Source organism: Sturnus vulgaris, chromosome 8, assembly GCF_052056855.1.
Source record: "Sturnus vulgaris isolate bStuVul1 chromosome 8, bStuVul1.hap1, whole genome shotgun sequence".
Classification (NCBI taxonomy): Eukaryota; Metazoa; Chordata; class Aves; order Passeriformes; family Sturnidae; genus Sturnus; species Sturnus vulgaris.
The window spans coordinates 34042824-34059046 of record NC_142250.1 but is presented as its reverse complement, the minus strand read 5'-3'; the positions used below and the strand labels follow the sequence as shown (position 1 = coordinate 34059046).

The following is a 16223-nucleotide window of genomic DNA, read 5'->3' as shown; positions in this document are numbered from 1 at the left end:
TTCCTGTCGGAGGGCAAACCTACCAGCAGGAGCGCACGTAGCACACTGCAGACTGTGAAACAAGCGCCGAAACTCGGTGATTTACAGAAATGTACAGAATTTACAGAAAACAAACCCACTGGCCTGCGAGCCCGCAGCTGCCACCCGTCTGCTGAGAGCAGGGGTGACTCGGGTGTCCCGAGTGCCCGGCAGGAGAACGCGGCGCGTTTGAATTCTTGCAAGATGCGCTCACTGCGCATCCTGATATGCCAAATTCCACTCGTTTGAAATTCAAATCCCTAATTACAGCGTCAAAAGTGACACTTTGAAGGGCAGCGTTCAACAACTACTACGCCATTAGTAGTGCCTTCACAAATGAGTACCAGCTTCTTTTCCTCAGAGGTTGCACTGAAAATCTCAAGTGGAAAATCCAGGCAGACAGGGCAGGATTTAGGTTTGAGTTTCCAGAGAGCTGCCTTCAGTATTTCACTATTTCACTTCACCTCAGAAGGGCCTCAGCAGCTCACTGGTTTGGAGCATCAAGTAATTTCGAGGCTGTTCTACAAAGTTCAGATGACTATTAAGACATTAAATGAAATTGTTAAAAGGTTAAACTACACACAGCACAGAGGGCTTCACTGCTTTAATTTCAATTTTTGGACTAAAATTCCCTATCCAATATTTCCGCTTCTTTCATTTCTTCCCTTCTCTCTCGCCTCTATTTAAAATAAAATTGTTAAAACAACAGTAATATTTCTGTTCCACACCTTCAGAGTGTACATATTAGATGCACTCTGTAATTTCTCCATCTATTACAATACTTACCATAAAACATTAAAAAAAATTAGTCTCCAGATCAGTTTTTAAGTATGAAATACACTTTAAAAGTAAATTAGTACTAGACTTGAATGATTTTTAAAGCTGTAGTGTGACCCCTAGGTGGTGCTGATATCCTGATATTCCACGAGGTTAAGGAATATTCCACTTTGTTAAATTGTATCCTGGAGCATCACCGCTCAGCAGGTGCCTCCAGGAATGCGCACTGCAGTCAGCAGTTCCATTTTCTGGAAATATTTTATTTTAAAAGAGTAGGTTTAAATCTGTAGCCATGGAGAACAATTTGATTTTCTCTTCAGTGAAGGGCAGAGTGCACAGCCAAGTGGTGGCAGTGGAATCCGGGTAAATGTGTCCAGTTTGTATTTCAGGAAAGCATCTCTGAGAGAAAACTCTCCTGACCCATCAGTATAAAGACAGAAAAATCCACATTACATTTTCTTCCCCTGGGATGTTTTTTTTTAATCAATATCCCTTGCATAACATGTAAAACTTCCAGAGAAGAAACCGAGAACAGCTCAAGAAAAATCAGCTCAGTCTGCTCAATTTCATTCTTAGGCTACACAACCTGATTAGATTTGAAGAATTAGAGATGCTATGGCTGGATAAAGGGCAATCTGACCTTTGATACGCTGAAAAAGAATATATTGCTCTGATCAAATACTTGTCATGGTGAAAAGAAACTCAACCAGATGTTATTTTAAGTTACCCAAACTGATTTATTGACAATTTAAATGTGACGTATTTACAGCACTGTTTCTAAAATAATTTAACAATTTTCATAGATTTATAAAAGTACTGATAAATAGGAGACCCTGACAGTGACCACCCACAAATATTTCCCTATGCTACTGAACTACAACAGTAGTTCATTTCTTTTTTCGTTTTTCTCTTTTTCCCTCTTTTTGTAAGTCCCATAATGGAGCTGCTTTACCTCCACCCAATGTGTAAAATTGCCAATACCAAAATATAATAAAATGACCATGCAGTGTGAAAGCTGTACCAGAGCAAGTGATTTCAGATGTTAGACTACAGTAAAAATATTACAATGCAAAGTGTCTTCCACACAGAATGTACTTGTGAAAAAATAAGCTTTTAAAGAGCTAATGGTTTATTTTTATAGAAATTAAAACCTACAATACTAGTACAGACATTTACAGTAATTTCCAATTCTGTGCTAGTTTTCACATATATCTAAAGTCAAACAAAACCAGTAATTTACAGACACCACTGCCTTAAGACAGTGGTAAGTTAGCTTATGGATAAAAAAAAAAATAAACCAAAACCAAAAGAAGGTGCTGATATAATTTAAGGTTTTGAAATTAATTATATTTCATTCTTATATGACACCAATTATTCTGTCTAGGGATCAACAAATTGCTGTGGTAGAGCCATCCATATCTCTCAAGCAGGAAGTCAGTTTGGAAGTTGGAGAGAAGATGGACTTGCCTGATATGTATCTTAGGTTCCAGTAGACAAAAAGTCTCACAGAGCTGGACAATCGGGATCACAATAAGCAGCAGCACGAGATATTTGTGGGGTTGGGGTTAAAGCAAACATTTTTTTCCAAAAATGATGAAAAGTACACACCATCTAATCCAATACTTGAAATGTAAAGGTTCTCCTCGCTGGCATCACTGATGCCCCATAACACAATGTACACAAACAACAAATACTCACTTTTTAAGAACACATATTGCACAGCAGTGGGTGCAACACCAGAACACTGGTACCCCTGGCATAAACCTTGTTTTATTTTAAAGAGCTGTTTCAAACTATGCTATCCAGAGCAACTCCAAGCCAATGCTCAAACCCAGTAAGAATGGTCTGTGTACATCACTAACCCAAAAGTGTTTCAACAACGTGAGAGAAAACACAGGCACTTCAGATTCTTAGTGCACCAAAAGTTATAGGCCACGATTGCAGGACTAGGAACAGTTCAGTACCAATAACAACACAACTAAAGGAGCTCTTCCACTGATCAATACAGGAACAAGAACTGTTCACAAAGCACTGGGAAGGAAATCATTCTCAAAACAGTAACCAAACAATTAACATTTAAACATTTAAGAAAACATAATTGCTGCAAAGCCTAATGTAACACAACATAAACCCTACTTAGTTAAAAAGATCTAAAGTGTCCAAAGTCCAAATTCTCTTCTCCCCCCTCCAAAACACCACTACATGCAGTCCATGGAAATCCAAATGTGCAAAAAGTTATAACCCACCTTTAGGAGTGCATCAAAAATAGGCTGACTATTCAAAATATTATTTTAGTGGAAATTTTACAGCACCATAACTAGAATTCCAAGGGAGTTCAGAATTCTTGTTCTGATAACAAATCAGTTGACACTGTTGATCCTAAAGAACAGAAGAAACATTTTGTGCATTTCCTGGTATCTGAAAGTCACGGAGAGAAAAAATTCTCATATATGCCTAAAATCTTACTGTAGTTTAAGATGAAATTAAATAATTACATTTGTTGGCAACAAGTTCTCCAAAATAGAGGATTAGTTGCAAATTTAGTAAATCTGCCAGATTAGGAATTAGAAGTTGCTGGTACCTTGCTTACTTGCAGAAGTACTTTTTTTTTTTTTTTAATGCATTTTGGGTTGGGTTTTTTTTTTTCCTAAACTGTGCAGTTTGGCCCCTCCCTAGTAAGTGATTTACTATCAGGCTTTGAGAAAACGCCTAAGGTCCATCTCTGACCCTCAGCTGAAAGGCAACACACAAACACATTATATATACCCATGTGTGCACAGGAACACACACATACATATATATAACAGCAGTGCTCCAGTTGGTTTGTTTTTTTTATTTTTTTTTTTTTTTGTTCTCATTTCCTGGAATTTTCTTTGGTTCAAAGTCCGAGCAAGGAAATTAAAAGGACCGAACAAATGGATCATTCTCCAAACTCTTCCATCCCTACACATCACTGACTGGAAGGCTTGCATCATCCAGATCCACAAGGCCAGGATCCTGTTCCTGAGTGCCATTTTTGCTCCGGGGTTCCCAGGGGCCCCGTTCAGTCACTTTGGAAGTTGATTCTCTTGCAGCGACAGCCTGGATCTTGTAGCTCCTTGGCTTGGCCTTGGTAAAAGACTCGTGAAATCCTCGCTTCTCCAAGGCAGGGGGTTTGGGGTGAGGGGCTGGGACCACAGGGCTGCTGTGAGGGGCTGTGGAATGTGAGCTGCCTGCGGCTGCGCCGGCAGCACGGACAGCATGGCCGGGCTCGGAAGAAGACTCGGGATGCTCCTGGAAAAAGAAGGGAAATGTGGCAGGTGAAGTTCGCTGATGTCACGTTGGAAAGATGTAGTTTCAGATCTCACACTCACAAAAAAAACCCAAAAAAACAAACAAACAAAAACAAAAAAAATCGAGACAGAAAATACACAAAGCGAAGCATCAGCCACGGCAGCAGGAGGCAGGTGCTTTCTCGAGGCACTGCTTTACTGAGCGTGAGCTCACAGCAGGATGTGACAGCCACATCAGCTGCTGCACTGGATGAAATTAAATCTTAAATCAAGCACAGCAGCTCTGTAGACTTTATAATATAGTCCAGCAAACTGAGGCTCCTCATTTTACTAAGATGTTAAATAACCTCTTGGAGATGCACACTTTAAAGGCCATTGAAATTCACATCTTTCCAAAAGAAAAATGTATTTAGACTTATTCATGTAAACCAAGCACTTGTATCCTGAATCCTGAAGTAATGCACATTTTACTGTTCCCTCTTCTTGGGGTATCAGTTCTCCCCCATTTCTCCCAAGGACCAAACAAAAATTTTAAGCTATGAAGATTATATAAAAATTTCCAAAGTTAATGATCTAGGAAAGAAACTGATACTTAAGCTACTCTTTTCATTCAATTTATTGTTTTGTGTTTATTATCATCATTCTGCTGACCTTTACATAACTATCAAATTAATCTTCCACCATTTACTTACTGACAGAAACAAGTCCCCAGACTACCCAGGAATGATTTAGTTGTCTGAAGCACAGGCATGGAATGCCATGTGGATGTCCTGGGGTAGCCTGACCTGAACAGAACAAGAAGTTCCTTGGATTCTGCACTGCATCCATCAGTTCTGTCAGGACGTCTCAAATCCCTGAGCAGTGCTGGGTTTGAAATGCTCTGTGTGATGTTGCAGTGAACTGTGTGTGCATTGGGAGCTGCAGCTGCTGCCAGTTCTGCCATCACCAGTGTTAGTCCAGGAACTAAAGGAATCTGCCAACCCATGTGCACACACAAATCAAGGCATTCCTCAAGCACATTTGTTAGCCAAAAAAAACCCCAAACCCATCACAGATGTGTGTCCAAGATGCAAATATGTATCCTAATTTAAATACTTATTTTTTCCACAGTAGTTTTTCAAGTTTCTTTTAGGATGTTATGACATTATCATGACATATGAATTAATCAATTTAATCAAAATAGATTCTGCCAAGTACTACCATATTTCTTTTCATAAGTGAGCTTAATGTTATTGGATGAACCTGTGCAACTTTTTTTTTGGACTTGAGTTTGGTGCTCAATTTCACTAAACTATTTCACATCATTTACACTGCCTTATTTCAGACCTCACTTGATACTCCACGTAAGGAAAAAAGTTTGTTTTAGGACAACTTATGATTCACTGCTTTACCTACTGTTCTTCTTCTAAGCAGTAATTTTACTTCACCAAATAGGACAAAAGGGATATTAGGACAAGATGTCTGAATTTTTGCTAAGCTGCCCTGAAGGATACCCAGATTTTACTACCCACACTGGCTATAATTTCACAGTTAAGACACTGTGCTGCTGCACTACTCCTGAGGTGCCCTGCTTTGAACAGTGTATTGATTATACATTATTATATAATGCTTCTATGTTTGAACTAATCATTTCATGCAGAGATCTCTTAAGCCATGCAAACCAGGCTATTATAGACCCTTCCAAATCCTAGAGTTACAACGTGCATGTTCTGTGTGCACTCATCTGTATTAGTTTGTGGGCAGCTTCAATTAAATCTTGCTTTTGAGCAGTTTCAAGGCAAATGTAAAGTAAAATGGAAATATGAACTCTCATGCAAATTAGCTTTAGTACTTTCCTATTAAAGTGACATGACATCACTTGAGTTTAAATATTTACTGTGCTTTGACATATAAGCAGTGGTTCTGGTGTTTTTCATTTCCAATCATTTTTAAAGCAAGAAAAAACAGTGCAAACCTGTGAGTGAACGATATTATTGATGAGTTAGTTTTCAGTAATGGTAATGACAACAGGTAGCATTATTTTTTTAGTTTGCTTTATAGTGCAAATTAGTGTCTAGTGCTAGCCCTCTGTTAAGAAGGCGAGTTTCCATGAGAGCCCACATACGTGCTGCATTCACCAGTTCTTGATGTATACCTCTGTATACAAGGATTCGACAGCCTTCTGGCCTGCCGCATCTGGAACACAGTGCAAAGCTAAGATTAGAGTCACCTGGACTTGGGAGAGAGGACAACAGAGGGAACAAGAAGTGATGCAGACAGTCATAGCTACATTGCTCAGTTAGCCCCACACAAAAAAAAAACCACAACAAAACAAAAAAACCAAAGGGAAAAAAGCATACAGAAAGAAAAGTTACCTGCGTGTTTTCATTGCCCCCACAAAGAGAAAATTTGTGACAGGAAGTTTTAAATAAAAGCATGAAGCAGTTACCAAAAATTGGTTGAGAGCTTAGGCTGACTTACCAGAAACATGGTATCAATGTAAATTTATAGTCAAAAGCCAGGTTTGAATTACTAGATTTCAGATTATGGAGGTAATGATATACTCATTTTATTACAAAACATCCCAGAGACAGAAAATGAAAAACACAGCATGCAATACCTGAACTGTGAAATATTCCTGGTGCTACATGTGGACATACTTGGAGACACTGTGACACCAGAGTAATCCCCACTACTTTCCACAAGTTAATGACCTTTGTGCTAAACAACTAATACAGTTTAAATGCTAGTAGGTATGAAATGCTGGCATCCACGTGGCTTCAGAAATATTAACACTTATCACAGTGCCCCAGTTCAGTACTGCAAGATGCTGTTCTCACTGCATTTCCAACAGCAAGTACTCATTCATGTGAGCACAGTCTCTTACTTTAAATTTTCATCTGTATCATCTGCATATACAATAAACTACCAGCAACAGAGAACCACAATTTTGGAGTGAGAGTTGTTACAAAGAAATTAGGATATTGTAATTTGACTGCAAAACACAGCAGTTAGCAGAAACACTTCACAGGAATTAGAAAGTTTTAATTGAACTCCCAAACTAGTAACAGTGACAGATCATAGTGGACTTCTTTAGGTTAGCACTGCATTCTCTACGTGTTCAAGACAACGCACAGAAAGTCACAGATAGGACTAAAAAAGTGCTCCATTAAAAACACAAAGTATTTGACACCAGTCTGGTTGATAGTTCATGCAGAGAGGCCACGTTACTACAGGACAGGAGAGAGGAAAGGCAAAAGGAAAAAACCAGGAGTGCATGGCACAAGTGACCAGGAGCTAATGGCATCTCCTGCGAGGTGCAGGTGACGTACGGAAGCCGCCGATCTGCCCGGTCCCCGCTGTGCCACGATGGCCCCAGAAATGGCCTTGATCCAGCTGTGCATGTCCTCAGGGCTGTCTGCCTGCAGCCAACAACAACACCACGGTCAGCAGCGACTCTCAGCCTGCCCACTGGCCCACCCCCTGCAGCAGAACAAACACCTAACCCTTCCTTTCTCAACCCACACATTTCTGAAGGTCTGAATCTACTGTTAAATGTATACAGCTATATAAAGCAAATTAAATATCCTGAAGATCACATTGCCTCTGAAAATCAAAGTGAAGAAGTGCTGCTATTTCACTTCTAAAGTGTATTTAACTCTGGCAGTCCCTTGGGTTTGACCAAAGTTTAAAAAAAGAAATTACCTGTACATAAAAGGTTCGAGAAGTTGTTACAATTTCAAAGAGATTGTCTCTCATCATTATATCACTGAAAATGAAATACAAAAATAGTTCAAAAGCAAGTACAACTTTTCCACTGTATTTTTAACAAAATTGTAGAATTGGCAGAGAATCAGAGCATTTGCTGACTTTTGCATTTCTTTATCACTCTACTATTGGTTTTTTACTAATTTTAGCCCTATGACTCTTTAGTTTACCAGTGGCAGGTGTGCTACAACATGTATTTCTAACAGGAACACTTAATATAATGTTTAGTCTAAAAATATTTATCACTCGTTTTTAACTGGAACATTCTAAATCATATGTTAAGTTAAAAATATTTATCATTCTAGTCAAATTTTTGTAAGTAGCCTGCTAAAGAAAAAAAATAGAAAAATCAGTATCTCTCAAGTGCTACAAAAACAATTATTCTTTAGTATATTGCCATTTGGTAGAGGGGAAACAGCAGGGTGAAGAGTGTTCTCAGCCAGATTCATCCTGAGTTAATTCATCCATCTCATTCTAACATGAATTCATGTCCTCTAAAGGTTTAGAGATTATGTAAGCAGAATAGAAAATTGCTGCCTCAGATCAGGTAGCACCCACACATCTCTAACTCTGGGTTCCATGATATTCCCTTGTTCTGCTCTTGTCCAGATTTGCAAGTTTGAAACATTAATACAGAACCCTCAAAATCCATTTAATGCACACAACAGTGTGCTGTCCCATAAAGAAAGAACATGCACACATCAAGTGCAGTTATTGAATAATTCTCCAAGGAGCAGCCTGGCCGTGACCAAGCAGGGAATTCCATCCCATGCAATGCCATCAGTGCTTCCCTCCTCACCTCTGCTTGCACTCCTGAACTTTATGGACCTCCTTAAGTGGTATAACCCTGAGAGGTTCCTTTTCCTGAAAAAAGAAACATGTTTTAGTACAGTGTATCTAACACCTAGAACAGAAAGCCAGAGGCCAGGTCAGCAGCAGTCTTACATAAATGAGATTTCCAAGGCAGTCACTTATGAAAAAAGTGGTGTCAACCAATATTTCATTTGCTTTTGTAAGTATGAAACCAACCATGGCACTTGCAAAGAAGAAGAGGACAAATCAAGAAGTAAAACCTTCCAAAACATTAATTCCATACTATAATGAAGACAATCACCCTGTCCTCTTCCCCTAACCAGATTAGACAACTGACCCTTGCCTCAAGCAGCTCATTTCATTAAAATTTTGGTTACATTAATTTGCTATGAAATGCTACCATAGAAGATGCTTTGTTAATTGGACTGCATGACATGGCTTTAAGTAAGATTAACTGTATCCTAGACTTAATAAATTAAAAGTACTACAAAGAAACCAGTCCTTAACACCTACAAAAGAGCAAATACTCTCAAAGCATTCAGAAATTCTGTTACCATAATGAAAATAAGTGTTAAAGTTTCACACAACAGGAAAAAAAGTGAGAACATTCAAACAGAAACACTTTCACTTTTCCCATGACAACATAATGTCACACATATTATTATTTTCCAGCGGCTGTTGCAGTAAACCACAAACAAACAACAACTTATTTTACCTCCTACTGTTTTCTTTAAGCTAAGTTACAACAGATTGCTTCAGCTGGCTACAACTTCCAAAGAAAACAAAAGTTTTCAACTCTGGAATGACTTCTCCTACTATTTCTATAACTTAGGAGATTTATGCTGAGCAAGCAGCAAATGTCACCATCCTCCAAGAGCAGTTTTCAATTAGATCATTTTGCTCTATAGCAGATCAAATGTAGAAAGTTTAAAACCCAAAGTTTTCAGTTACAGTGCTCCTCTTTTCTTAGTTGTTCTTAGATTCAATCACCCATTAAAATGCATTTCCAAAGTAATACATCAACTGTGAACTGCATGTCTGGAGTACAGACACATCTTGGAGAGAAAATCCCAGCTCAGAAATGATCATTTTCTGAGTCTCATATTGCCTGTATTCCACTCTGCTCCTGTGGACTGACACAGGCTCAGGAACATGATGAAACACTAAAAGTGCAAGTATTCCTATTATATTCTCCCACAGTACAATTCTTCACTGGGTTAGAACTTGTTTGTGAGCAATCTCAGCTCAGATTTGTTTTTTAAATAAAAATTGAGGGTTTCTTACAGGCAATGAGTCAGAATTGTTCTGCTGACAGCTTAACAAACATAATGATGCAAGATCAAACCCCTGCTACTGTTGCAGATGCCCTCATTAGAAATGAAATCAAAGTTAACTTCAGAAACGACCTGAAATTTGGGTTCTTGACATTTTACATCTGATGTTTGGCCTGTAAACTCAATTCTCCTTAATTTATAACACTCAACAAACTCAGGTTTCATTCCTTAGGTACAGATTTTCTTACATTTAGTCTGTTTTCCCAAAAAACAAATGCCACACTTAACTGTCTTCAGAACCAGCTATTTAATTTTAAAATAAAGCCTGAAGGTACATCTGGTCAAAATCAGTCAAAAACTCAGAGTGACAAGGGAGAAGAAAGGTCATGAAACTAAAAGCAACTCTACAAATGTTGGCGTTGAACAGAAAATTAAGAGTTTTTTGTCCATCTTGGCTGCCTGAGTGAAACAAATGCGTGGGAGAAGATCCCATCATCTGGATGATAAAGCATAATACTAGCTTTAAATGAAGAATTGCAGTTTTATCTTTCCCACAGTTATCAGCTGTTTCAACAACACAGTTAATTCTATGAGAGTGCAAAATGACAAAGTACTAATATAAAAATGAGGGTGACTGTAGAGTAGATTTTATTACTGTTCTTCAGTGCCCTACAGGCAAGTTCCCAGATTGAACAGTTGCCCCAGTAATTTTTTTGTTCTTCCCAATCATGAAAAGTTATTGCAGTAAACTCAAGAGCTGCAGGAGCAGCAGAGCACATTTCTCAAACACAAGCATATTCCTTCAGAATTTCTTGCAACTATCACAGGAAGAGAACACAGACTTGGAAACTTACCAGTTCAGACTTGAAATATCCTATTGTGTTTTCATCTAATTGAAAGTATCTTCTCTTCCAGTTCTTCATCTGTTAAAGGAAAAGAAATAAATATGTATATATTTTATAAATAAAAGAAAATACACTTACATGTCATGTATTATGAATATATTGAATTATATTTACCATTCTAGTTTTTATTTGTAGTATATGATATTGTATAACTCCTATTTATTCATAACTATTAACTCTGAATGTCTTCATTGCAGCTTACTATAACTACAAATTTTGCATCTTTAGTGTCCCCAAGATAATTATGCATGACTTTGCACAATTAATAAATTATTTTGAAAACTGAAAAAATGAAAAATTCTTTAAGCTACTGTTTTCTAAGATTTATTCAAACTGCAGAAACTCAGCAGCAGAACTGATCTGTAGAAAAAATGGAAAGACAATACATCACAGGTTTTTAGTTTATTTTTAACTAAAAAAGGGATGTCATAGAAAAGAAGCTTCATAATCCAAGATAAAAAGAGTCTGAGAACTCAAAGATGTGTATCTTGCTTAATCTGAACTATCTGTTCCTTCTTCTAGCAAGGCATCACATGAATAGCTCCACTTGTGTTAATCAGTCTGATAAGCTGTACACTTCTTCCTCTGAACTGAGAAATCAGCTTCTTCTAAATATTTTACTGATTTAAAAAGCAGGCACTGAACTTCTGTCCCAATTTAACTGTTTTGAATAAGCAAAATAAAGATCTCTACAGAATGTAGAACAGGAGAATTCCCAGCTGCATGCACTAACCATCACATGGAAGTCTGTGCACACACTTTGCCTCTTTAAAATCTTAAACAGCACAACACTAAAGAAAGTCATGAAAAGAAATAATGCAGATAAAAATTTAGTGCCACTGGAGGATAAATTTTATATTTAGTTAATCCTTATTACTGTCAGAAGTAATAAAATCACTGTCAATTGTCTTTTGTTTTTACAAATACTTACCACTGCTCCTTGTTTGACACAGTAACCAGCTTTGATAATGGCATTATCTGGGGGATGCTTAGCAGCAAAATAAGGAAGGTGACTTTGTGACCGCTTCAAATAATTCCTGTCAGCCCCTTCACTGCCCTCACTGACTTCTTCTTTCTAGAACAAATAAAAGCAGGAAACTTCAAAATACTCTCAGGTTTCTTTTTCTAAAGGTCAAGGAATAACTATAGTAGTTACAATAGGAAATAAATTTATCATCCCATGCTCATAAATCCCATTTCCAATTTGAAAGAACAAAATATTTCAACTGATTTTCAGACACAACTGAGACTCCCCGAGGGCTGAGTGCTTGAAAGCTGCTCTTAGAAACTAAACTAAGAAAGTGCTGAGTATTTTCAAATAATATTGACAAACTCAGTAAAAAAATGGTACAGATTTAAACTCATGCATGCATTTAGTGCAAACTTGTAACATGGGCAAAACATGAGAGATGACTACAGCAACCCAAAAGTTATTTCTAGGACTACAAGACATGAGAATTCACCAATTTTTTTAATGCATTTTGGGAGCATACATGTCATTTACATGATATTTATCTAATGTGTAACTACTTTCAGCTCAGGCAACTTTCAGCAACAGATTCAGTTCTATCTTTAGCACTGCACAGATTTTACTTCCATAAGCTTGTCCAGCCTCTCAAACTTTTTCCCCACTTTTCCTTACAACTTTTTCCCCTTTTTTTCTGTTAAAGGGCCAGAACCTCATAATTGTTAACACCAACAATTAATTTCACACAGACAAAATTATTACTAACAGGCATGGGTGAGCAAAAAAAATCTGTACTCCAGCAATTCTTTAATATCTTGTATACAGGGAATAAAATCCTCAGAACCCCACTCAGTATGAATAAAGGGTGCATGTAAAAGCACAGCTTTGTGTGTCAAATGAAAACCCACTTGTTTGGAGAGTATTACCTGTGTGGGTGTAATGATGGGAACACCACCAACAATTTCTGTCCTGTAAGAGACTTGCTTCTTTCCACCTGGGCTTTCAGCTTGACGATTTGCATTATCCATTTGGCAGAGAGGATCAGACTGCTTTGGTACCTGCAGTTAGAATGTGAGAACTGACATCAGTTTCATGGAAAAAAAACCCTAAACATTACTCAAGCATTTTGAGGCATTTTCAGCAGGATTTAACAAATGGTGTACACAAGAATTTGTTGTAATGACTTTGCTTTAGTGCTCAAGAGAAAAGTGGTGCCAATAAAGATATCTCAGTGGATGAAATCAGTTGCAAGCTTTGCCATAAAGAGCTTCATTTAATCTTCAAGAAGCACTGCTAATTTATAGAACTGATTCTTTATTTTTCAGCTGCTTTCACTTTTAGTAAGAAAGTGGAGACGCCCCAGTGCCTGCAGAGCCAGCACAGCAAGGCCATAAACTGGGACTTTGGTCACACAGGGTGTCTGACCAGTGTGACATTTGTCCTCACGTGTACTTGAAATGAAGATTGTGTTTCTGTTCCCATTAATCATACATATATTGTTAAATTCTGTCCAAAATGACCCTCCCTACCTATCAGTAACTATCAGATAATTGTCTCAAAAGTGGAACTAAAGCCATCAAAACTCCACAGGAGTTTGATTTCCCTATAAGTGTTTTTGATCTAAAATATTTACTGTTTTCTGAGTAAACTTCTTTGACGTAAGAAATGCACTGACTGCAAGACCATTTTCATTTCTCATCTCCTTCACCTCCAATATTAATTTAGCAAATCTGAAGTGACTTCAACAAGAAGAGATCAAGTCTCACACCCAGATACCCCACCCAGCAACCTACTGGGTATTTCCAGAAGACATCCAAACTCCTTCAGAAAGAAGGACACACAAATTGTCCATCCAAGACTGTGACACATTCAAAACTTGGAACTGAACTGATCTAGACAAGAAACCATATTTATATTTGTGATTCAAGTTCCTGTGCCCAGGACTGCTTATTTTACAAAATGCAGGCTGCAGAGAAGCACAGTGCAGAGAGCAGATGTCAGCCCAGGACAGTGTCCTGCTGCCACAGTGACTCCATCCCCAGCCAAGTCCAGCACTGAAGGGTAAGACATCCATGAGCCTCAGCCTTTCAAGAGCAGGGGCTTGCAGCTACAGCTCTGTGGGCAAGTGCTTCAGCTGTCACAAACTCCTACTGAAAATGCTGCAGACCAAGCCCACAACCACCTCCTCACACAAAGGCATTTTCAAACAGCACTCCAAAACGGGTACACAGCGTGCTAGGCTGCAGAGGCTCAGTCATTCTGACATTATCAGCACTCAAGAGGACTAAAACATGCAATGAATCTTGGAGGATTACGATCTACAGCAAGTAATGCTCGTATTAAAATAATAATTGAGTGATCTTAATTATTTGATTCAATAATTGGCCGTACTTAATGCCATACTCGAGCTGTGAACAGATGAACAGTTCAAAGGCTTGCTCCTTCAAAGACAAAACACTAATGATTTCACCAGCCATTTAAAATGCCAGATAAACAGATGATAAGCAGCATTCACTCTAAATTGATGCAATTATTTATTTATTTATGCACTTAATTTCTTCAACTGGAAACAGCTCAGTCCTGGTTTTGGTGCATCCTCTTTATGAAAAACCCAAGTGAGAAGGCTTTGTACTTCTGGGTTTTTTTTAAATTTATTATTAGCAGTAGCATTTTTATAACTCCAAAGAATGGGCTATATTAAAACAATGTGAAGAACTCATGCAATCATCCTTAGATAACCCAAGAATGAGAAAGTCACTGAAAACAAACACAGATGTGTGCACCCATGCTCAGAGCCCCTTCTTTGTCAGGGTGTGCTCTCAGAAGTGTTCACTGTCATCACTTCCCCAAAACTGGAGAAAACAAAACCATAACTTCTGCCTCCTGAAAAGACTGAGATAACACGTGGGGGTTTCTATCATGAGATAACAACGTGTCCTGGTACAACCCAGAAAAGCAATTTAACATTTACCAGAAGAACCATCAATATTTCTTTGCATGAATGTTACTCAAAATCAGGAGAGAGCCTTTGGAGCTTGATCAGTGTTTTAGTGATAATTAAGAAATATCAACTTTTGATAGCAGATAAAAGTATGTGTATCTTTTCATTGCTTGCTAGTGTCTTCTGGATATTTCAAATAATATTAAGTATGCACAGTTAATTTTAAATTATTTGAAAAAAATCCTATGCCAAAATTAAAAATATTATCTTTTGTCCAATTTCCAGGAAGTAAGTTAAACTCAAATTTAGGGGGAGTCCTGTACAGTTTCTCCAAGTATTGGAAAGTCAAGCCAAGACTTGTTTGTGGTGATAGAAACTGGAGGCAAAGGTTACATTTAAACACCTTGAGACAGTCACCATTTGAAAGCACTGCTAAATATCAACTCAACCACTTACTGTGATTTTGGTAGCTTTGTTCAGAACATTTACCCATTCAACTAGGTCCTGCTGATCATTGGCTTGTAGAAAGTATTTTCTCATCCCTGCATTCATAACTGTTGAAAATCATTATGAAAAGTTAGCAACACTGAAATTTAAGAGCAAACTTAATATCATTATGAAAATATTTGATTTCAGATGAAAATTCCATTTAAAGTATTAAAGTGCTCTGCTGTGTTTCATTTTAGAAAGTAATCTTAAGAACACATAAATCCATTTGATTGCTTTACTCTAAAAAATAGTAATTTAAGCTCTCCACTAAAATGGCATCATACAAACTTTGAAAAATTACTTTTTGACATAGAAATGAAGTCTTGAATCTTATCAAAATACTCTACAGTTCTATTTCCTCTTTCTCAATTTCCCAAGCAACAAGTACCTGGGGAATTCTACAATTTCTCCTTTTAATCCTCTGCCCGGAATCTGTTATCCTTTGTGACATTATGAACATGACTATGGTCACTGATTTACTTTTTAAAAATTATTTTTAATTGCTGGAAAAATCAGTATTAATTACTAAGTATACGATGCACAGGACCAAACACCTTTAAGACAGCTACAACACAATTTTTATTTTACTTTAGTGACTTGGCAGAGAAACATATTTTAATGAGTTTATATCTCTACCTCACAACACCTGGCATCCTTTATCCAAAAAGGACAAACACATTTCAGTGTAACAGCAAAAAAATCATGGCTAATTCTGGAAACAGGTTTTAGGGTGAACAGGCATTGAAACCATCTGAATATAAAGACCATAAATTTATATTTTTCCCCTACAAAGCATGAAAAACTCTTTAATAAATTAGAGATATTTAAGCCAGACTCTTGGATCATTAAGGTGTTATAGAGCTGGCCTGCTAACAGGAGAAACTTCACAAGTGCTGAGGACAAAGCCCTCCACGGATGTGCAGAGGAATCTGTAGATGGCACTGAACTGACACACCAGATACTTGCCTAAAACCAGGAGGAGCTTTAGGATTATCTAAAGCTTCAGTAAATTTTAAACAA

At 37.6% G+C, this 16223-nt stretch overlaps 1 protein-coding gene across 6 annotated transcripts in view; it reads right to left on the bottom strand.

The window, feature by feature from the left end:
* Positions 1-1508: 1508 nt before the first annotated feature.
* Positions 1509-16223, bottom strand: part of PLEKHA1 (pleckstrin homology domain containing A1) — a 30929-nt gene continuing 16214 nt past the window's right edge. For 2 of the 6 annotated variants that reach the window (XM_014886804.2, XM_088169416.1), the window contains exons 5-13: positions 15171-15268; positions 12700-12831; positions 11738-11881; positions 10756-10824; positions 8614-8678; positions 7752-7815; positions 7379-7468; positions 6202-6242; positions 1509-4068 (exon numbers count right to left, since the gene is read on the bottom strand). In XM_014886804.2, the coding sequence (XP_014742290.1) occupies positions 3843-4068; positions 6202-6242; positions 7379-7468; positions 7752-7815; positions 8614-8678; positions 10756-10824; positions 11738-11881; positions 12700-12831; positions 15171-15268 (929 nt within the window). In that variant the 3' untranslated portion in view covers positions 1509-3842. Of the gene's footprint in view, positions 4069-6171; positions 6243-7378; positions 7469-7751; positions 7816-8613; positions 8679-10755; positions 10825-11737; positions 11882-12699; positions 12832-15170; positions 15269-16223 lie in introns of all 6 variants that reach the window. The other 4 variants (XM_014886803.2, XM_088169415.1, XM_014886800.2 and 1 more) reach the window with 2 other exon arrangements.